Here is a 25,158-nt window from a genome sequence, read left to right on the forward strand (position 1 = left end):
GTAAGAAAAGCTTTTGCTAAAATTTGCATTTGCAACCTTTTTGATAAGATAGGCTAATGGATATTATATCCTATGCTAAATCAAGATTACATTACAGTAATTATTAAAAGTAATATCAAGAACAGTAGACAGATACATATAAATACGCGTATTGCATACTTATAATCAAGGGTAAAAGTGGGGGAACGGTAGGTAGCGGCCTGACTTCACACCGTTTCCCCTGCCTATCTTTGCCCACTGTAATTTATTTTAGAAACTGGGGTACGCCGTACATATTTTTTCGAGGTGGGGGACGCCATCTCCCCGCGTTCCCCCTCACTTTACTCCTGCTTATAATACTATTAATCTATAATTACACTTCAGAATATAATGTTTCCTACCAAAATAAGTAACTTCAATAACTAATTAACATTTCTATTTCACTATGCTATACTAGATAGAGTGAAATTTGTGATCTAATTTTAATGTTATTTTGTAGATGTATAGAGGTAAGCGAGGAGTGAAAGGAATATTGAATGAAACATCTATGGTTGATCCAGAAGCGGGAGTCCATTTTCGTGGATATTCTCTTTCAGAGTGTTTGGAGAAGCTTCCGAGAGCTGAAGGCAGTAAAGAACCTCTTCCTGAAGGCATGTTCTGGCTTCTAATGACTGGTGATATTCCAAATGATGCACAGGTAATCCAAAAATAAATAATATTAGCATAATTTCCAGAGTTATAGAAGTTTCTATTATTTTTTAAAGTTTATTCTTACCAACCTGTGTAGTGTTATGCTATATCAAAAGGAATTCTATAAGATGCTCTTAATTAGATGGAAAATAGAAAAAAAAATCAAAACAATATATAATTTATTTGTTTTACGTGTTAAATGAATAACACTATTATTATGTTTCTTTGTGGTAAAGAACAGGGTAATTCAAAAAACAGGAAATTTTGAAAATTAATAATTTAATGAAAACAAATTAAAGGAAAAATGTTCATGGTTTGACGTAACATCTCAACTGAAATTTCGGCAATTGCTTCTCGGATTTTGGTTTTCAATTCTTCCATTGTAGAAGGTCGACTAAGGAACACTTTGTTCTAAGATGACTCCACAAAAAGACATTACAAGCTGATAAATCAGGGAATCTTATGAAGCATTAATTCACAAAATTGTCTTCGCATAACATGATTGTTGAGCTTTAGTTCCTGGGCGATCTGCAGCTTGTATGAATGGCATTGCAAGTCCTGTACTAATATTCTTCGAACACTTGAACTATGCAACTGTAAAGATGATGAGTGGTGACGGATTGACCGACTTGGACTTTTTATGACACTGGTGTACGAACAGTTCACACACAGCCTAGAGTTTTCTTTTGCCGAACCAGTTTGATCGAAATTACGTATCCACGTTTTAATTGCATGTGCTGATGGATTCTGTACGCTTAGTTCAAAGAACGAGTTCAGTTCAGTTCATTTATATATACCATAATAAACCAAATGAACTCAGATAAAAAAAACGAATTGAATTTGATCTTTGAATTCAATGTAAAACTGCAGACGGAGGAGAATTATATATATATATATATATATATATATATATATATATATATATATATATATATATATATATATATAAATAACCATCTAAGCTATACAATAAAATATTTTTAGATCTCCAAAATTATTATACATTTATTGTGTTAGTAAATCAAAATCTGAAATTTATGTTGGATGCATTAAATTAAGAATTCTTTATTTTACTTTAATTGTATATTGTTTGAACTTAGCATAATCATATTAGGTATCAAGTAAAATCTAGAAATTCCATATTCTTTGAAGTAACGTTTCACAAAACTCATATATACGTATATTTTTCAATATTTGGTTCAAAACTTTGAAAATGATTGAAATATTTTTAAAATATATATTGGAATAAAAAATATACTGTGTTGAACTTGAAATCAAGGAATAGCATTAGTTCATATATGAATTTGATTCTACGTCTTTTTCCGTCAATAGGTCATGTCTATATCCAGAGAATGGGCGAGGAGAGCTAGTTTACCTTCTCATGTGGTTACAATGATTCATAACTTTCCTAGTAATTTACACCCAATGGCGCAGTTCAGCGCTGCAGTAACAGCTCTCCATTCTGAAAGTTTATTTGTAAAAGCGTATAATGAAGGAATTCATAAAACACGGTATTGGGAGGTTAGTAACAAATATATTTTATGCAAGCACTCGATGATAATTCTCAATATGTTGTTATTGCCTGCTTAAGCGTAATTAATCTCATTTTCATATTTGAGCGAAGACAATATTCAGAATGATTGAGCAACAAAAAGTATTTGTATTAATTTGTGTTTTTATATTTCTCACTTTTTGATTTGCTTCTTTACTGAATCTCCATTATCGAATACGGGAGAGTACCGGTGGTTTACTTTGCATTTTGGTCACGACATCAATTTAATGATGGAATCTTATGAACTTATTGGAATAATCCATTAACAAATATTTTCAATACTGATGGAATATCAGTTGATTTGAACTCTTCTTTCCCACATTCTTGTAAACTTCAATAAAATAGAATATAATCTACAATTTTTCTTTAATCATGTGATTTTGTACCAGTATTAGTTTACTACGTAAAACGAATTATTACCTAATAGTACGTGGAAATGTTTCAAGAATGTAAGTTTTAAAGTAAGTAACAATTGACCACTTTATGAAGAACATAACTTTCCCATTGCTGTGTTATGTTATTGCTGTTTTTAAAACACACAAGAAATAGGTCTTAGTTTAGATATTCGTATGTTTTCCCATTAATAGAGAGGATCACCTTTCATACTGCCGTTGGATTGCAAACCTGTAATATATAATTCATTCTCATTAACTTATATATATATATATATATATATATATATATATATATATATATATATATATATATATATGTATGAATAATTATTGTCACTATCATCTTATCTCAAACTGATCAAATCCTCAGTAGGGGCTGCTGTAGTTTATAAGGAATTTCCATATTGTACTTCAATACTACCTGAATTCTAACGTTTCCTTTCAATTTCACTGTGTCCTACTGTCGCCATTCCCATCAATATATTTGTACGTCTTCTTCTAACTCCTTCTTCCACATTCTAAATCTAATAACTTTCGTAGCTCTCTATTATTATTTTAGTATATTAATATGTGAGTCCTATTTGAGACTGCCTTGGTAATCATCTTTTAAGTCTTTCAACACAATTTCTCTTCCTTATTTCATTTTCTCATCTCAACCCTTCCAGTAACACTGAATATACTCCTTGGAAATCTCATTCCAGCAGTACCTTACGGCATAAGCGGAGTTAAGAATTGTCTACTTGGGGGGCAGAGACCTTTTGGTCAGTCTCGGACTTATTGAATACTTCCTAGACAGATCTTGGTAGGTGGCCATCTTATAGGTGGCATTTTTATTCTGTCAAAAATGGGGAGGCAATGCCCTCCCCCATAGCTCCGCTCATGCCTTATGGTCGTTTCCCCATTGATTAGCCACATTTATGATCTGATCTTATGTTAGCACAAAGTAAGATGCATGTTGTAAGTTTCATTTTAACTATTGAAACTGAACTTAACTGAAATAAAATATAAATAACTTGTACACATCATTATTTTAATATTCATGATTGTTATTAAATTAATATACGCAAATCCACGAACATCCAGGAATTAACCGTACTTTAATTTTTATGCATTAAAAGTGGGAAGAATGATTAAAAATATAACACAGATTTAATGTTTGTAAATAAATGTATTGAATAGACTTATTATCTACTTGCAGTTATCCACAAAAGCATTATGATCACTATGATTTTTTTCTTTTGACTATACAATATAGCTTGGAGAGTTTGAATATTGTAAAGTAAATGTGTTATTTTCAACCATATTATAAGCAAATGCTATTCCATTGAATATCATTCATTTTTTCAGTATATATATGAAGATGCTCTGAACCTTCTAGGCAAACTTCCAGTAGTAGCTGCAACGATTTATAATTGTTTATTTAAAGAAGGCAGAGCAATTTCCACTATTGAACCGAACATGGATTGGGGCTACAATTTTACAAAACTGTTAGGTTATAAAGACCCAGAATTCACTGAATATTTGAGATTATTTCTTACTATCAACAGGTACGTGTGGCTTTTATCACCCCAGAAGAAAATACATTTTTTTTTTATTTTTACATCTTATGGACACCTGTATATTATATAACCACACGTATTCACAACAACGATTTTACCGGTGTACATCTTTTTAATTGTATAAACCTACGAATTTATAACAATTTGTTGACCCCTTTGAATTCACATATATTATTATTTTGGAAGATATCCCATAGGTATAATTAATTTTGTTTCACTGGAATGTATGTATTTGAATGTGATAAATGAGTACAGGTAATCATCATTTAGTAAAAGGAGAAACAAATAGGTCTTATTATTAGGTTTAGGTTTAGAAGAAACAAATAGTTATTAGGTTTTTATATTTGTTTATTAATAAAAGCGCCATTTGTGTAATTACAATTAATAATCTACCAAGAGAATGTACTATCATATTTATAATATAGTATTTCTCAGTTTATACTTATTCTTACTAATCTTTCTAGTGTTACCTTGAAAACAAATGTTTATCGAAATATATAATTTAGTGCCTCTTTTGTGAGTTTTGTAAAATTTCTCTTTGTAAACATTGTATCTATCAAATCCTCTATTTCTTCTTGAACAATTCATTAATTGCAACTTGTTTGCAACGAAATATTCATAATAACAATTATGAATATTTAATTATAGTAAATAAAGATTTATCACAAAACTATAAAATACTTTTCAATGTAATTGGTACAGTGGTCCCCATTATTTTGAACTCATCACTTCAAGCTTTTTGCTTTAATAAAAATATAGTAGCTATAATATTTTTTTAAATATTTAATTACAATAAATGTCGGCTTCAATTCATTTGATACTAAACATCTGCAGTCTTCAATCATGAGAATTGGTTGATGTTACTGTGATAAGACTTCTTAACCACATGCCTAGAAGCATCGAAATAAACCTCTAAAAATAAAAATAAAATTCATTGACTTTTAGTTCATACTTTCCTTCATAATGTACAAATATCTTTCTAAATTGTTTTAAATGCACAGCGAATTAGTTTTCAGTATCTTAAAACATTTAGGCGAAAGTTTTTGAAATACTTACTTCCTCTTTTTGAAACCGTATTTGTCTAAATAATTCTAATTAATATGTTGTTGTTGTTTCTTGAAGTTTATAGCATCCCGTTTTCAGCATTTAATCTATTTGAGACAAGTATTAAATATGTAAGTTTTAAATTAAACTATATATGGAAACTTGCAGTTGCAGATAACAATAAAATAAGCGATTTCTAATAGAAAAATCCTAACTATTTAATATTTATTCCGAAGGTCTTTCTACAAACTCACACTTTGAAACCAGCTTACGTTATCAATATTGTATTGATATTAAGTAATATTCATTAAAGTTCAGAAAGCAATGAAGTTCATACCATAAAATAAATGATCTTTTTGTAAATCTTCTATTAATATAATTTTTTCATCAGCCTTTACTTATATTATTGTATATATATATATGGGGTGTTGGCAACAGATTACTCACATCAAAATAAGAAAAAAGTTCATATGGTCCTGTACTCAAGAGTGGATAGTTTCGGAGTTATAGGGTGCCGAAAACGTGAAAGAAGTAGTTTATAGCTCAACTACTATGGGACCTATCGTAGTCGTTTAAGTCATCACTGAGAAACTGATACTATGAACTATCCAAATAGCCATATTTAAGAATGCTCCAGTACTTGCACACCCAACTTTTAGAGAGGTAGGTGGAGAGTGAGCAAGTACTCCCGTGCAACCTCTTTAAAAATGATTGTTCAAGTACCGGAGATTCTGAACGATGGATATTTGGATAGCTCACATACTAGTTCTTCAGTGATGTCTTCACCCGACTACAATCGGTCCTATAGTAGTGGAACTATGGACTTTTAAAGTTCATTTTTTTCACTTTTTCGGCACCCTATAATTACGAAACAACGCATTCTGACCACAGGTCCATATGAATTATTTTTCGTATTTTGATGTGAGGGATCTATTCCTAAAATATTGTGACAGATGTTTATAATACCCTGTGTGTGTATACATATATATATATATATATATATATATACAGAGAAAAATTCAAAGCCTGAATTTGTTTTATGAATTTGATGATACACAGATACGCCTGAATGACTTTTCGTGAAGTACTTTATCTCTTTTGAACTTTCCATCAATTATTTTCATTATTCATTTTCATTTATCACCTTATTTATTAATCCAATGGACATAGACGATGGACGTTAAACAATTTATTTAACAAGTCTTTTCAATATAATTTTTAAGTTTTATTTATTTCAGTTTAGTTTTTAACTCTACTAGTATTAACATTTAAGATAAGCACACGAAGCCCAGTCTCTAACACGTTTATTGACAACTTTCTTTGCAGTATTTTTAAAAGGTAGCTGTAGGTAAACAACTTAGAACAGAAAATACTCCATACAATGATATTCATTTTTTCAGTATGTATATGAAGATGCTATGAACCTAATAGGTAAACTCCCAGTTGTAGCAGCAACGATATATTGCACATTATATAAAGAAGGTAGACATGTTGGTTCTATTGATCCAAATAAGGATTGGAGCTCAAATTTCACATCATTACTAGGCTATAATGACAGAAATTTAACTGATTTGATGAGATTATATCTAACAATGTACAGGTACGTGTGGATTTCTTCACCCTGAACACACAACATTTATATATTCTTTAAAAAAAGTTAAATTAGGACTAAAGATGTTATGAAAATAATAATAACAACAACAAATAATTACTGAATCATTTCTGTATCAGATTTTTCAATATTAGGACATAAAAATGAAATTTTTAGTTTAACGTCCCACGTTTATGCCCTTTGGCTAAAGGTGACGTGTGATTGATGAAAGTGAATAATTTATGGAGGAATTGGTAGAATGACAATGTGAAAGGAAGCGGGAGCACACCAAAAACTCCACAGACCACAAGCTTACGTGATGTGGTTTAAACCACAGAAGCTTCGCACCAGAATTCAGCCATTGACCCACTGTGCTCCCATAGTATGAAATGTGTGTTAAGGTAACATATATGTAATGTTAGTTATATATACTAAGAACAATATTAATTTATTATGTTACTTTCTTTTTTAAATACTTACGTATGTATTTTACTTGAAAAGTCAGGAAACTTGTTACTGAATCACCAATGCTTGCACAGTTTTAATTCAATGCTGCAATACGAGTGCAGTAATTTATCTTTCAAATTATCATCTCTTGAGCTTGGACATTCGTTTGTGTAAACAGAAATAAATAAATAAGAGAATACATACATTACTCACTTGAAAGTCCTTAGTACAATTTGGATAATTTTTCTTCAAAAGTGTCCATGGCCAATTTAAACAGGATTCACTATGTAAATATCTCTGTTAAAAATATCTGGACTATATTTCTTAGAATTCTAGATAAAACGATTCGTCTTTCTTCTTGTGATTGAAAAGTCACAGCCTTAGTGAGGGAAAGCACGGTTACCATTTGAAATAATATTCTTGTCTAGAAATCTTAGGCTAAAGCGATAGATGAGGGTCTTCAAGTTTAATAAGATGTGACTGATAGGAGACATACCTCGCTAATGGTGTGGTTTGTATAGTAGCTGATTGTCGAGAATTAAAGTTAATTGTAATACTATGAGTTTAAGTAATGACAAATGCAATTAGTTTCGGATTTTTACTTAGTAGAAAGAGAAAGAGTTTTGACATATATTAATATGGTTCACTTAAGTTATCGAGTAATTGCTTAATGTTGTTAGCAATAGAGTAACGAAAACTTTAATGGAGTGTTTGCATGTACGAGACTTTGATAATTGTGATTAGTATTTGCAGCATGAAAACTAAATAAAGGTTGTGATGAGGATAACATGTGTGTCAATGTATTTAGTTACCGTTCAATAAATGTATTTAATATTGGGAATTCGGAATTAAAGTTACTGAATTGGATAGTGGTAAAATATTAGCAAGAAATTTGCTTCTATTTTCAACTACACTGATAAGAAATAACTACCATGTATTTAAACAGAGACTGTATCATACTTGTATCTGGTTAATGTCAACATGTTGGTAATTTGATTTGACTATTGCTGGCAGGGACGTAAGAGAGGAGAGAAATTCCAAAGATAAAGATCTTACTAAATTTGAATAAAGGGATATAAATTATATTTAATTTGTAGGTATAGTTTCTTAAAATTTTCCTTTAACGCTCCCAAATTAGTATCTTTCCTGCTAAACCTGATCACTTATAAATACGAAATCTTATTATCAATACCTTACATTCGTGTCTAACGATACTGAAAAAAATCGAACTTCCTGAAAACATACTGATACTTTATGAATAGAATTATAATGTTTCATATTTTTCTAGTGTTCTATTTAAGTCTACACACTGTCTGTTCACTGAAGCTTTTATTCAGTCTAAAAGAACCCTGGATACTTTTCTAGATCTTACTGTAAATAATTTACCATGCTGCACCATCATGCTAGTTCAGCCATTGAATTTAATTTTTATTATAGTTTAGATTATAGTTTTATTATTCCGTCTGTATTTATTTTTATTTTTCATTGTTTTCATTAGCCTGAGAGAAATAACCATAGAAACGCAATATTTCAATTTATATAATTAAATTGAGTTAAAAAACAGTTTTCAACACAGTCTTGTGCTTTGCAGTGTTGTAAAAGACACAGTTTAGCTTCTTCTTGATCTTGATCACCTCCAAGGAGGTGTTTTATACTGGCGCAGATGTTGAAATCCGTCTCGCCAACAACGCTAGAAAGGCGCTTCCACTAATTTGCAAACAAACAAACAAACAAACAAACAAAAAAAATGATAATCCTAATGAGCTTGATGAGTATCCGGTGAAAATAGTGAAATTGTCATGATTGTTACCAGACTTTTAAGTTTATTTTATTTTATTTTATTTTTCCACCGCATGGAATGTACAGAAAAATTACAGCTTACATGTCGTTATTGTAGTTTCTTTTTTATTTTTATTTATTTATTTTTTTGATTGGTCGTTTTTTTTTTCAAATATTTACATTGTTAATTTGTAAGAACATTTTTACAGCTAAATTCCTCCATGATTACTATTAGTAGTAACAATTTGATTTGGTTGATAATGTTTCGGGTTGAATTATTATATTTTAATTTTTTGAAACAAAACAAATGGATGAAAGTGTAGTAATATTTAACCACTCTGAGAATAGATTTAAATTGATAGAAAGAGGTGAATATATAGTAATATTCAAAAGTACATGATTCACTTTATATATTTGATGCTATATCATAATTCTGATGGTGATCATACATTTTTAATTCTATATAAAAATGTAAGACTAGCTTATTTTGTTCTTAATTACTAAAATAATGAGTAGCGTTTTTATTATTGTATTATAATTGTGTTTGCTCTTTTATCTGTAATCTGTTCATTTACAGTGACCATGAAGGGGGAACTGTAAGTGCACACGCCGTTCATATTGTTGGGTCTGCACTTTCAGACCCTTATATTGCTTTTGCGGCTGGAATTAATGGATTATCTGGCCCGGTAGGAGGTCTCGTTACTCAAGAGGTACATATCTTTTGTAATTTTAAATATCGGATATTTCACTGAAAACGAAGCTCATTCCAATAGGTTCCAGTACATTTGTCTTTAATATAGAAGAATAACAACAAAGCTCCTTTTAGTTGCAAAGGAAAGAAGTAAACTTGCTAGTAGTAGATATCTATGAATACCCAAAACATGAAGAAAAAACTAAACACATTAAAGAAAAGTAATTGAAAATAAAATTGTATCTCTGTAATTGTTGATATATATCTTATATTGGATTAAAATTGAGTATAGTATGTTTCTCTTTCCTAGTTTCTTGGTAATAAAACAGCAAGATTTGAAGTTCAAATTATATATATTGTTGTTATAACTACTAGTAAATGTTCTAGGGTATATATTTAATACAAAAAAATACCTTACATCCCGCTGCTATTACATTTCATTTAAAAAAACATATCTTCGATATTTCAGCCTGCGATCTGTCTGAAATTAAAAGCACTAATTAAATATTCTTTGTTGCTTATGTCCTGTAACAAAATAAATAAATAAATAATAATAAAATCTGAAAAGCACTAATGTATATGTTAACACTTGAAGGCTGAAGTTATGTTCATTTACTCTTAAGTAATTTAGGTAATCTCATAGGATGATTTGTTCTTATTATGTAACAAAATCACTTCCCATTGCGTGTAATTTTGTCATGTAAGATTCATTTAGTTTAGCCTATTCTTATTATATACCAACAACTTATTTCTAATTAATTGTAATAAATTTAATGTATGCCCGTTACAGGAACTGTCACCAAGGGAACTGCAAATGTTCAATATGTGTGCAAATCATTGTTGCCAGAACATGGCGAAAGATACTTTTTACAAGTTCCGTGAAAACACTAACGCTACTTATGTACAAAATGAAGAATAAAATTATGTTTTGTCTAAGTTAGTCTTTTATTTAGTAATAAACATGCAGTTCCATCTGTGATCTAAACTTCCGCTTTCTAAATTGAGTCCTAATAAGGAAAGATTCAAACACATTTTTTCTCGCGTTATTGGAACACAGGGGTGTAGTATATATATAGATACTTTGATAAGTCTGACATGGAAGTTTCTCTCCTCGTGTGTCACTGATGTATTCTTTCACTTGGCTGACCAAATTTATTTCTGACAACATTAAAAAATTTAAATATTCCATGAAAAACATCATGGAAATTCTACTGGACTAACTCCATTGTCAGAGTAAGCAATCTTCACTTAACATCAATAGATGTCATGGATATGCGCAGTATGACCGGGAAACCCTTAAGCCCCTATACTTTAATAGTTTCTTATTAGGATAATTTAGTAATAAACTTACCGCTAGTCGTCCAAGAGATCCGTATGTGCTTCATCATGTTGAACACATAATTGAGTGCGCCTCAAGGTTTCATGTGATATTGGTTCCAAGACTGCAGCTGTGGTCGTTCCCGAAGGTTCTGTAGCAACGCTCGGCAACTTGCATCTTGATAATACCCCACAACGACTTATCGAGTGTCATTAGGTCAGAGCTATGGAGATATTCATGAACTTACATATTCATGACTAACCTCTCTTTAAAATAAAGTGAACTTGTGTTTTTCATTTCAAAACTCACAATGAAACCATAATAATAGTAAATAACATTGACAACAATATCAGCTACATCAATAAACAGTAATAATTAGTAATAACATTAATGATACTAGTATTATTAATAACTATAATATTCCCAGGAATCTCGGAAACAATAAAAAAAATCAGCAACTCTTTTGGAATCAAATTTTCAGTGAAATCAGGAATAATTCCCTTTCGAAGTAAGAAACTATTAAAGAGAAAAATTATGGTCACCTGAAATTCACTCTGCGTATTGTTTGTATACTGAAATCTATATAGGTATGACAAAGAGAAATATTTCAGCAACGGTGAAAGAATACATCAGAAACAAGATGAGAGAAACCCTTCATGTCAGTCTAATCAATGCATTTACATGAATTAGGACATAACATAGATCGAGTTAATATACTACATTCATTTCGAATAACATGAAAAGGAATGCGTTTTATCTTTCTTTATTAGGACCACAACTCAATTTAAACAGAAGAAATTTAGATCACAGATGGAACTGTGTGTTTATTACCAAATAAAAGAATAATTAGGACAAAAGATAATTTTATTCTTAATTTTGTATATACGTAAAGTTGGTATTTTTTATAAAATTTGTAAAAAGTATTTTTATCACCATCATCTGGCAACAATGATTTACACACGTATTGTACATCTTCAATCCCTTTAGTGATAGTTCCTGTAACGGATATACATGAACTAATTACAAATAAATTTCCTGTACTTAAGAACAAACTAAATTAAATTAATCTTATATACTAATAAAAGGAGGAAACAACCGATTTTCTTTATTTTACACACCAAATCCTCTATAGGTGTGAATTCTAACGCAAAGAGTGACTGGACCAGGACTCGAACCCAGAACCTCCGGCATATCGTGCCGATGTTTTAACCACTACGCCACCCAGTCCGCTTCCCAAGATAGCCATCCGTCCGTCATAGGGTATTCGGTATATGCACACAGGATTGTCCAATCACAGCAGGGGTCTGTAGTACAAACCCACGTGATCCGAGATGAGAGCGCCGACCTCGAGAGTGAGTGGCTATTCTGGGAAGCGGACTGGGTAGCATAGTGGTTAACGCATCAGCACGGTATGCCGGAGGTTCCAGGTTCGAGTCCTGGTGTAGTCAGTCACTGTTTCACTCTTTGCGTTAAATTAATTTCATTTGACAAAATTACATACAGTATGATGTGTTTAGTGGGAAGTGATTCTGTTATATAACAAGAACAAATCGTCCTATGAAATTACCTGAACCCCTTAAAATTGAATAGACATCATTCCCGCTTTCAAGTGTTAACTCATAAATTAGTGCTTTTCAGAAGACTTTTTTTTTTTTTTTTCGTTACGTGACAAAAGAAGAATGTTTAATTAATTCCTTCTAGTTTACTGACGGATTGATCGTAATCAAAGGCTCAACGAGGGCTGAAATACAGAAAATATAATTTCTTAAATGAAACGCGACAGCAGTTTGTGCAAGATGACACCCTTTTCGTGTATATCTATCTATCTATCTATCTATCTATCTATATATATATATATATATATATATATATATATAGATAGATAGATATAGATATAGATAAATAGATAGATAGATATAGATATATATATAGATATAGATACAGATATATATAAACAATCTAGTTCTATCATGTTTTTTGTGAAATTATAGATGGAAGTATTTTAGAATTACTTATCGTCTCTTCGGGTGCAGAATAATACCCGTTCAATACTGCATAGACGTAGTAGTTTGTAGTAATGGATAATTCCCAACAAAAGTAGCATTATTAAATAAGTAGCATTATTATTTTTTCATTTTTTCATTTCAAAGTAATTTCAATAAAGAATTAATGGACATTTTGATTGGTGTTTTCTTGAAATGCAAACATAATTAAAATATTCTAACACTAATTATTCATATTAAAGATTAAGTTATCAACTGATAATTTTCTTGCTAAGAATTTAATATACTGTTGTAAGTACTAACATCTGCAGTATGAAAATGTAAAAAAAAAAAAAAAAAAAAAAAAAAAAAAAAAAAAAAAAAAAAGTATAAAGAATCTTAAGTTTAAAATTTGGTTTCAATTTATCAAAAACTGAAACGGCCAGATAAACAAAATTCGGTTTCTCAGCGTGGAGAAATCATAAAAAAGTAAAAGAGTAAAATCGTATAATTAGCTAATTAAATTATTTTCTTTATTTACCATCACAACACTGTTATTGTTGTTCAAAAAGCAATAAATTTTAGTCTTTATCACAAGATCAATAAAATATCGTATATTTACGTAAAACTAGTCAGTTAACCAAATATCAATATTTTTGAAAAGGTAAGCTCACTCACTCACAAATGTACTGCTGATAAGATCTTCCAGACTATTGAAACTAGGAACAATGAGGTAAGGGCTAAGATGGTGTTTTGCGAAATTCGATCTCAAAGAGGGGAAAGGAGAACTTAAAATTTTCCCTTCTTTTCCAGACCTCCGAAAACGTTAACCTTATAACTAGGAATTTAGTGCAAATAAGTCTCTTGAATCCAAGATTGAAAGATATGAGATTTACCTTTTACGGGGAAAGAAGCTAGAGGGTTTTCACTACTGTTGCATGTTTCTTAAGAACATACAGGCACTATTCTTTTTAAGCAGATAATACGAAAAATTTATTCAATATGACTGATGCAGAGGAACAGAATATGAGATACTAATATGATATGAAATTCATATTGGTATCAGAGGACATGAATCTGTCATTCGTTTTCACGAATTGAGTATGGGTGACATAGGAAATTGTCTCGTAGTTCCTGCCCCAGATATGTTTAGTAATTGTAATTATCGGATTAAAAGAAATCGCTTAATATTACTTTTGCCTTTTTCGGTAATTTACTTGGAATTTTTCTAGAGTAATCTTTAACTCGAAAAATTGTTATTCTACTGGCGCTTGCGTTCCTTTTACCTAGATATTAAGGTATATACTAATTATTTTTTAAAGTAAGTTTCTATTTATTTTTGATTCTCTCGCTGCTCCGTGCGGCCCACGTTATCACTATACTCCTTACATTCACATTGTATTGCTGTACGTACTCTCCTGATAACATTGCTCTTAATCTTGCAGAAGAATGTTGTTACATACACATAGATAAATACAGATATAAATGTAGATACTAACCAATATAAATCGTAAGAGTAAGTACTTACATTTATTTATTGTTATTGTAACTAATCTATTATATCTTTTCTTTCCTTGGTTTCCCACAGGTTTTAGTGTTCCTTAACAAAATTCGGGAGAAACTTGGTGATAACATAACAGATGAAAAACTATGTGAATTTATAAGGGATGAATTGAATAAAGATTTTAAAATACCAGGCTACGGACATTCAGTTCTAAGAACGACTGATCCTAGATATATCTGCCAAAGAGAATTTGCATTGCAACATTTACCCAACGACCAAATGTTTCTGGTAGGAATCTCTTTAAATTGTCCCTCATTGCATCTTTGATTTTGAATATGAAAATTCTCTCTCTCTTTTGCCTCACCTAATTGTATTTCTAGAAATAATGTTATTTTTCAAAGATCATGGAGGTCTAATACATGTTAAGCAATCAGTTACTAGCATAAATCTGTGAAATAAAAATATCTAATTTGGAATATGTATTATTTGTATAAAGCACTTTATACTTAACCCTTTTAGGATTTCCACTTTTTGAGGTACATTTTAGACTTTCACTCAAACAGTTACTACTTCCTTACTATTTACCGTACAATCATGGTTCATACCTCGTTTTTCTCAGGATAGATCATACTTTCCAACGGTACCATTTGCTTGACCATATTATACACCAGAAATAGCAAGATCGGAGAAACCAGGAGACTTTTTGAAAAAAAAATCAACAATTTTGTGCCCCTCTGGCCCAGGCCTGGGTTGACGTAGGTATCTGATTTTTTTCTAAAAATACGTTGTTATGTACATAATACGTGTGTAATATTTCAATCTTGTATCTTGAAAATAAAGGGCGGAAAAATTGTTGAAAATCTGAATTTAGGTTCTCTCTCTCTCTCTCTCTCTCTCTCTACACACACACACACACACACACGCACGCACACACGTGCGTTATTACTATTTGGTCTAGAGTCATGGTTCAAACGTTATTTTCTTCAGTATAACGAGCCCTTTCCAACCGTACCACGGAAAAACCGAAAATTTTTCTGAAAAAATCACCCCTCGGATTCAGCCCTGGTCTCACGTAGGGATCTCAGAAAAACTTGAGAAATACTTAAAGGTACACACAATCAGTATGCAAAGTTCCAATCTGATATCATAAAAACTAAAGGTGTGAAAAATTTTTGAAATTTGCCTTAAACAAAATAAATAAATAAAAAAAACTCACGTACCTCCGCCCCCCACTTGGCGTCACCGAGTTGACCATCCGGTCCCAAAGTGCATCTGGGGTGTTCTTTGGTCCATCCTTGACTTGACTAATAAAAAAACCCGGCTTAAATACCTGTTATAGAACCTAAATAAGCGGACAAAGACGATACTACGCCATGGTAACAAAAGTTACCAAAAAATCCTAAAATTGTTAACATATTTTTTTTAGGGGGAACTAATAATGTTGTTGAGTTCGTACATAACATTGAATTGTTTATTAACACTTTGTTATATAAAAATACTTTGTTTCATATAGAAACTAAAATGTGCATTTATGCTGAAGTTATAAGGATGTGAAGAATTTTATATAACATGTGTTAAGTCTCCATGATCCTGGAAAAAGAATACTCGCTGATGTACTCGAAATATTGGAATGTATTTCAGCTTCTAAGAACGCAATTAGATAGGTAATATCTTTCTAGAGTAGTGAAAGCTGGTAACTCTGCTTGAAGAGCAATCTTACTAATAAATTCAAAATATACGTAATAAGAGAAAGATAAATACCTTTTGAATTTATTAATATGTTACAACTATATTTACTAAAATTTAATGAGGTACTCCATATGAAGTATCTGCAAAGACATTTATGTTACCCATAGTTTTATTTTATCTGAGTTTTCTCATATTGCTTTTAATTGAATTCAATAAGACTAAAAATTATATGGATGGTTTTAAATTTCAGTTAGTTGAGCAACTTTACAAAGTTGTTCCACCAATTCTGAAAGAGATGAGAAAAGTAAGAAACCCATATCCAAATGTTGATGCTCTTTCTGGCGTGATACTGCAGGTAAGTTTTGTTTTTTAACCTTAGCTACATTTTCAAAAGCTATTTTTTAATCAATATATCTATTTAACATTTTCAGTCAATAACATTAGAACTAGTTAATCAATATAACCATCTAGCTTTCAATATAGCTTTCTCTATTTTCTTTCTCTCTTTCTTTCTTGGGGGTGGGAAGTCTATTTTCATTCCTTATTTTCTATGCTTAGACGACGAACTATTGTGCATCGAAAGCTGTTTTATTTGTAAGAGGGATATATTAAATGTATTTGAAATGTGTTCAATATGAGACTAAGTCAATAACAGAGAATTTCATTTTACGAAGATGCAATCGCTGATGCTATAGTTAGATGGAACATAGCTTCTCGCGAGATCAGCGAAGTCAAGCAGTAAAGACCAATGATGTTTGGTTCAACAGAAGATGTACTCACCAGATGGCGTTGCCCTGCTGCGTCCACCTAGCGTCGTGAGGACAATTTGGAAGTTACATAAAAGAAAGAAGTAGGGCAGTCCGGTCTAGAAAGCCAGCATCAATGGCGAGAAGAGAAGATGTGCTGACCAGACATCACCTCAAAGTCATGAATGTCATAAGTCGGTTGATAGATCGTGGCTCCTATGACCTGTTGCACTAGAACTTTTATTTATTTATTTATTTATTTATTTATTTAAAGGGACGCAAATCACTTATATATTTCATTATTGTGCTGTTTTACCTTGTGTAGTCAGCATCGTTTTTGATGCGCATTTTCCATCGTTCGACAAACTTCTGTGCTTCAAGAAGAGAAAGGGGGAAAAGGAAGTGGAAGTTGTATATAAAGTCAAAAATATAACACCTCCGGTATTACACACGCTTCAACTTGAGTTTATCAATCAGCTGCCTTCGCCTTCTTGAAATCTTTCTATCCACAGATACAATTTCCTTTCAATCATACAGCTTGTCATCATATTGCTGAACCACAGTAATTTATCTCGAAGTTTTGTAATTGGGAGATTAATGACAATTTGAGCTGTGTCACAAATCACAAGTACAGTAATATGATTTGAAGCACGATAGTTCCCTTTTCTAATTTGAGAAACTACGTTGTTCACTCCTGATTTCACAGAAACCTAGGTAACTTAGACATGGTCAACTTATAGAAAAATATATTTGAATGTCGTATTTTAAAACAACGTTTTTAATAACAAAGTTCTAATGATCAATTCGTTTTCTTTTTAAATAATTAATATAGAATAAATAAGAATTGCGTTCTAGAAAAAGTACAATAGCATGTTTAATATACGTACATGGTTTCTACTTCAGTTATTCAAATTGAAAACACAGGATCATGAGCAACCCCTTAGCGCAGAAAACAGCTAAAGCGTACTAAATATAAGAACTACATCACTCATACATATAACTACATAAGAACTACATTTCTCATATGAAGAATTATATCACACACACACACTCTATCACACATATATACATGAGTGGTGTAGGTCTATTTTTAGTATGCTTTAGTTGTTTTCTGCGGTAAGGGATTGCTCTATAAAGTGGTATCACTGAAATGATTTAACAACTGGTTCTGTGATCAATATATTGTAAGTTGATTTAGTATTACTACTACTACTACTACTACTATTACTACTACTACTATTTGATTATATCATTATTATTCCAATGATACCAGTAATAATGACTAGAAATAAGTCATATAGCATCTGTATATTGGTATTTCGTATATTGATTTTCAAAAATAGTACTAGAGAATTATTTTTCTTTTTTCGTAAGAACTGGATCAAGAGATTAAAAGACACTTTTAACAACATGTTCCGGGAAGCTGAGAAATTTTATCAACAGGTTCGGGTAAACCTGTGTGAGCTAGTTTAAATGACATCACTATATCTATTCTGCAGATATTAAAACAAAAATCAGACCGAATCAGCCGTTAATGATTAAGTTTGTTTATAATTGCTCATTCTATATTTGTTTGGTTGTTTGTGTCGCACCTGCACATTCTAATTTTGAAGCTGGTCATTTGTTGTTAAAGGTCGACGATGTACCCGAAGCAAAATATGAAGAAGAGTGGAAAATAATTTATAGATCAAAAGTCCCTCCTTTTATTGACGAACTATTATGTATATTCATAAAGCTATATACTGTATATATGAAGGTACTCTTAATTAATGTATATACAGTGATGATTTCAGGGGGTGGCCCGGTGAAATTCCTCCCAAAATTACAAAATTATCCCCTTGGGAAAATTCACGATTATGCTCAACAAGGATTACCAGTACTTTTCCAGTAATACTTTAACCCCCTGTATATTGAAATTCTATTTATACCTCGGGGTGAAATCATGTAAAATTATCACTTTGTATTCAAATATTTTTAAGAATTCTTATTTCTGTCCTTGTGTTCAACAGGAAGTTCCTTTTCTTTTTTCTTTTTTTCTTTTTTTGGCATTCATCGTACACATAATTTTCGAAATCCTAAGTTCTGTCATATTTTTTTAAAGAATTGTTTGTAAGTATTGTGGAAAATACATAAAAAGCAATGTTGTCAACCGTCTGTCCTTGTGAACTTTCCATATAACACACGCACAAAATTATCCGTAATCGGCCATCATGCTCATTATCACGACCTTCATTGAAGTTTCTGAGCCACTTCCTCACAATTCCTACACTCATTACATTTACCGCATATACCTCACACAGTGTACAATGAATACTGCTGTGACGTTTCTCGAAACCAGAAAAGGAATCACGGGCCTCTCCTTACAGTCGCTGGGTCGCTCGATAGTTTTGAACATTTTCACACACTCTCAACAAAGAGCAAACATAATATTACTGTCGTCCCAGATATATCTGGGTTGCTAATGGATGAAGAAGTTACTGCGCTGTACCCGAATCGCAAATACAACGCCGATGCGGAAATATTTTGAAACGGTGAAACGGTGAAATGTGCCTCTTATATGTACCGACGACGAGTAAATAATTTCTTACTCTTATTATTTTTTCTACTCTTAATTAATATTATTAAGTTGACATTGAAATGTATGTTATGTATTGTAAGGTGTTTTCTGTGAATTATTTTACCACACACTTTTATTCATAGTTATGTCTTAAAAGTTGTAAATAGGCGTACTTTTCTACTTTTATGTCTATTATCGATAAAGACTTAATTTAAAAAAAAAATACCTATCTATATTTGATGATAATTAGTTTTTGCATTGTCATCAAGTACACACAAATGTATAAAGTTTGAAATAGACTGAAAAATGGAACATAGATTAAACATTTTTTATGCATACATGTGTATATAATTATATGTATAATATATGTAGGAAGACCTGCTATTTCAAGAACTAGTTTTCTTTTATCTGAAAGCTTGTAGCTTCAGTCCAGCTCACTAAACTACTTAGTCTCCCCCCCCCCAAAAAAAAAAAAAAAAAAAATTCCGAAGTTATTCTTAAATTATTTTTTGTTTTTAGTGACCTTTCAAAACTGTTTTCGTGGATTAGAAACAAGTAAACACATTACATGTCACCAAAATTCTTAGGTTCCTCCATTGAACTCAGAGTACACTACAATCTATATGTTCTGGAAGTTAACGTCATCGATCGAGAAAACGAAGCACATGGATGCTCTGTTACTTGTAAATCTCATAAAGAGAAGGAATTTGAAATTGAATTTATTTCTTTTGTATGAACTTACAGGTAAGAGGAATGTCCTCAGATAAATGTAACATGCTTCATTTATACAAGATAAAATAATAATAATAATAATAATAATAATAACATGAGTAAAATAAAGTAAAATGATCTTTTCATAAGATTTATGTACTCTTTAATCGTATAAAAACAATTTTCTAAAAGAGATGATTTTAACTTTTGTATAAACCTTTTTATATTTTCTTCATATTTACATTAACAGGTAACATATTGTACAACTTAACACCACCATAATTTACCTTCTTGGATATATTGCTGATCGGTGATTATACAGATGAAAATCATTCTTATTTCGCGTATTATAATTATGTACATCCTTATTTGTTATGACAGTTGGTGAGTGTTATCTTAAATACAAAAAGAAGCGATACAAATATAAACTATCCAGTGGTAGTATATTAACTTCCTTAAATAAACGTCTACAAGAAAAAAAAATCAGTTTTTTACCACAAAGTATTCTAATGACTTTCTTCTGAATTTTGAATACACTGAGTCTCTGATTTGAATTTCCCAAGAACATGATATCATATTGTAATATTGATTTGAAACAAGAATGGTACAAGGATTTAGATAATTTAAATTTATCTTCTTTCTAATAATGTTTAGTGCATAACATATTTTAGTAGTTTATTAATAACTGATTCTATATGGAATTCCCATGTTAAGTTATAATCTGTACATCATAAAAATGAAGAGTGTGTTGTATAATTATTTTATTTTGGTTCAGATATAAGTTAGGGTATATAGGTTTACTGCACTTCCTATGAAAGGTTATAGCAAAGAATTTTTAAGTATTAACAAAAAGATAATTATTCTTCATCCAAAAGGATACTTCATTTAGTGTTTGCCCAACATTCTGTTTCAATAATTTTTCATTTTTCCACTCACTAGCAGAGTGGTATCATCAGCGAAAATGGTCATATCTGCGGAATATATGTTTCGTTTTTTTCAAAATCATTACTATATATAAGAAAAAGTGGTAGCCCTAGAATAGATTCTTCTGGGACTACGTGTTTTATATATAATAATGATTTATATATATATAATTCATCTGATAAATAACTTTCTACAATATTATTATTCTTATGAGATGTTTCTACGACTTGTCTACGATCTTTCAAGTACGAATCGAACCAATCTTCTTCTTTACCATATATTCCAGTTCTCGAGTTTGTTTAAATTGTGTTGCACTGTATCAAAAGCTTTGGACAAATCAAGAAACATTCCTATACAGTTTTCTTTCTTATCTACGATATTGCTTACTTTCTTAATGAAATTAAATATTGCAGTGTTTGTAAATCAACCTTTAAGGAAGCCATATTGTTTTGGATATAACATTTTCTTTTAATAAAAAAATATTACTCTGTTATACATATTTTTTCTAAAACTTTTCCAATGACAGGTAGGAGAGATATGGTCTGTAGTTATTTATGTTTTGTTTTTTCCCCATTTTTAAACTAGGGGTTAGCTCTCGCAATTTTTAACTTTTTCGGATACTCTCCAGTTGTAAGTGATATATAAAATGACAAAGTGTGTTTTATTTCTCACCTGATGACATCTTTTCAGTAAATTGTCTGAAATTTCTTCAATTCCAGCTGTTCTTTTGTTTTTGAGAGATTTCATTATATTTGACATTTCATCTTCTAATACTGGCTGTAGAAAAATTATTTTTTCATAATTATTTGAACTTCGTTTAAAATTATTTACAGTAACTACTTTGTAACCATTCTGCTCATATTCTTTTATTTTATCAACATTCATAATTTTTGCTACAACATTTGTAAAATATTTATCAAATATTTAAGCTTTTTCTCTCGTTTTTTTTTTATATTGTTCCCTTCATATACTATTATATCTACATTTTTTGCCAACGTTTAATTCTTCATTTATAAATTTAATGTTCCGCAAGGTTTTAGTTTTATTCGATGCATAAGCAAGCTTAAGTTCTTTACAGTAGTTCTAATTAGTTCCTCATGCCTATTTTCATATTGTTTAAAGCATGACTTTACACGATCATTTTTAAAACCTAACTAAGTTCATGTAATTTTATATTTGCCGCACTTGCTTTTATTATTTCTGGAGTAATCCATTGTCCCTTATTCTGGGATTTTAACATTCGTTTCATTTTAGGAAAGACTATATCAAAACAGTAAGCAAAATTTTTATAAATTCATTATATATATTATTAACTTTGTTTAATGAAAGTATCGAATATTCTAAATCATCAAATTTGAAGGAATTTGTACATTTTCGAATAGGTAGAGAGAAAATTTGCAAAGATATCACTATGGTAATGAATAGACGTTATCATATTTTTGCTTATCAAATAGCCATACATTGCTTTTCCATTAATGCCAAGGATTACCCGTTTTTAAGGATAACTTCTGTAATACAAGACATATACATTTCACGCAATAATTCCTGTAATTAAAGGTATTTACTTTGGCCTAACCTCACACAACCCCATGCTCATGTTTACTCGACCTCAAATTCAAAACATTATTTTGACATCATGATCAGTCGATTTCACGCTCTCATCACCAGTCTGACATCATATTCTGAACCCATTTCGACATCACATTTAGTCGACCTTATGCATCATGATTTAGAACTCACGATCATTTAGCAAAGTGAGTTTGAGTTCTGAGTCGCGAGCACCAACCTCGAACACCTATACTTATATTATTATTAAATATTATGCTTGTCGGTAGTTCCTGGGACTAATGGATGAGGTATTTTTATTTTTCCCTTTGGATTTGGCTTTGGAGATGTTTCTTCCAACTTCTTCCTTAGTCTAATTAATGTTAAGCCTGCTAATTAGGAGTAATCTTTTCTTGTTGAATGCCTTTTTAGCTACGACAATTCTTGCCCCGTATTCTTTGGTGCAATAAGCGTCTTTCGTCAAAAGACTTCCTAGATATTTGAAATGATTGACCTCTTCAAGCTGTCCCTGTTCTACTCTGACCCGTTAGGGCGTATTTCCGCGTGATATTCTCATGGTTTCTGACTTTTCTATATGATTTACACTTCATATTGTTTCCAAGTGCCAACTATTCTATTCATAATCTCCTGTTCTATTTTCTCTGCTCTAGCTATAATATTCGTATCATCCGCACACCTCGCCTTTTTTACTGGTTTATCCTTCAATCTTGAAATCTTCAACTTCCATTAGTGCTGTCTTCATTAAGTATTTACTGTAAATATTGAATATATGGGGCTAGAAACATATTTTTGTCTGACTTCTTCCCCGATTTCCACACTATTGGTTTCTTCTTGATTGAGGAGCAACTTCACTCTTTGTCCTTTGTACAGGTTGCGAATGAGTCGAAGATCCTTCCAGTTGACCCTGATTTCTTTACGTCAAGAGCTCGTTCTGATATAACTCAGTAATTAACATACAAATATCAAAGTAGTGTTGCTTAAGTTATTAAATAGTTGACTTGCGTAATTAGCGATACAAGTATCTTGACACTATTTAATTCGCTCAATACATTACAGCACTATGGAATGACAGAAATGCAGTTCTTCACTGTGATGCGTGCTGTTGCCCGTGCAATTGGTTGCTGTGCTTCTTTGATTTGGGATCGAGCTTTAGGACTTCCTGTGGAGCGACCAAAATCAGTGACAACTAAAGCGTTAGAAGACATGGTGAAAGATATGTACTTAAAACAATCAAAGAAGGTTCAAAATTAAGGAGTGTTTTCCTTTTTCACACTCTGATCAAATTGTTTAATTTTATATTCCACTTGTGTACTAAGTTTGCTTATAGCTATTTTTATAGATTCTGTATTGTGGGAAAAAGTGGAGTAGTTTAATTATTTGTATCCTAATTGAAAGTGGAAGCAAGAATTATGATATTTTTATTAATATTGTGTCTTTGTACTTGAAATTCATTTTTGGATTATACGATACGAAGATAAAAATGAAAGTTGATTATTTGGTTTCGTATTTTCTTCTTTTTTTGATATTATTTGCAGTAGTAAAATAAAATAGATATTTTTTACTTTAACGTAGCACGGCTATGCCCTTTAGGCTCAAAGAGACAGATGATTAATGAAAGGAATGATTGTGAAATTAAATTTTTGTACCTTCCCACCGGGAATCAAATCCGGGACCACATACACCAAATGCACACGCGTTAACCACTAGACCAGCGCGTTCATTAACAACCAGTTCTATGATTAGTATGGTAAGTTTACTTAGTACTAATGTTATTACTAAATGATATTATTACTATTATAAAAATAAGCATTCCAAATTGACATTAAAAAGCGCCTCCCTCGAAGCTTCGGCACGGACTAGAACGAGTATATCCGCCAGCTAGCCGAGACGATGGATCCAAGACTCCCACTGGACACATCGGAAGACATTGATGCCGCAGTTCAACACTTCAGCCATCAAGACAGCATACCACTGTGCTACCAACGTGTAGCAAATGTAGAAACCGAAAGACAGAGGATCTTTGCACCTTTACGTTGATCCAAATCAAGAGATGGACTGGGCCCAAATGGCAAACAACACGTCACCCGTAGTACAAGATCTTATGGAACTCATTGACAAAAGAATAAAAAGAATAGTCTGAACAGATTGGCACACAACGAGTGATATGTCAAGCTCCTCGCAATGGATGCACCTTCTGCAGAGTTCAGGAACCTATCATTGTGCATAGCCAGATCACAAGCTCTAGCACACATCCAACCACTGTGCAATCCACAGGGTCTTGTTTGCAACTCAGAAGTCCAAGCCACGGTCTTTGCAGACCATCTGCAGGAGATCTTCAAAGAGAACACCACCCACCAAATGCTGCTACAGAAAGACAGTACAGTAGAGGCTACGCGTCATCCAAGAGGATAAACCGTTCCCACATGAGAATCTG

The 25,158-nt window shown here is 31.4% G+C and overlaps 1 protein-coding gene across 3 annotated transcripts in view; it reads left to right on the forward strand.

Moving 5' to 3' along the window:
• LOC145668505 (putative citrate synthase 2, mitochondrial) overlaps positions 1-24,230 on the forward strand; it is a 34,562-nt gene extending 10,332 nt beyond the window's left edge. Inside the window, exons 3-9 of one of the 3 annotated variants that reach the window (XM_081736470.1) lie at positions 479-676; positions 2,002-2,190; positions 3,964-4,163; positions 9,614-9,746; positions 14,616-14,819; positions 16,471-16,575; positions 23,781-24,230. In XM_081736470.1, the coding sequence (XP_081592596.1) occupies positions 479-676; positions 2,002-2,190; positions 3,964-4,163; positions 9,614-9,746; positions 14,616-14,819; positions 16,471-16,575; positions 23,781-23,975 (1,224 nt within the window). In that variant the 3' untranslated portion in view covers positions 23,976-24,230. Of the gene's footprint in view, positions 1-478; positions 677-2,001; positions 2,191-3,963; positions 4,164-6,619; positions 6,820-9,613; positions 9,747-14,615; positions 14,820-16,470; positions 16,576-23,780 lie in introns of all 3 variants that reach the window. The other 2 variants (XM_081736469.1, XM_081736471.1) reach the window with 2 other exon arrangements.
• The last annotated feature ends 928 nt before the right edge of the window (positions 24,231-25,158 follow it).

Source organism: Thermobia domestica, chromosome 13 (genome assembly GCF_964235325.1).
Source record: "Thermobia domestica chromosome 13, izTheDome1.hap1.1, whole genome shotgun sequence".
NCBI classification, from domain to species: domain Eukaryota; kingdom Metazoa; phylum Arthropoda; class Insecta; order Zygentoma; family Lepismatidae; genus Thermobia; species Thermobia domestica.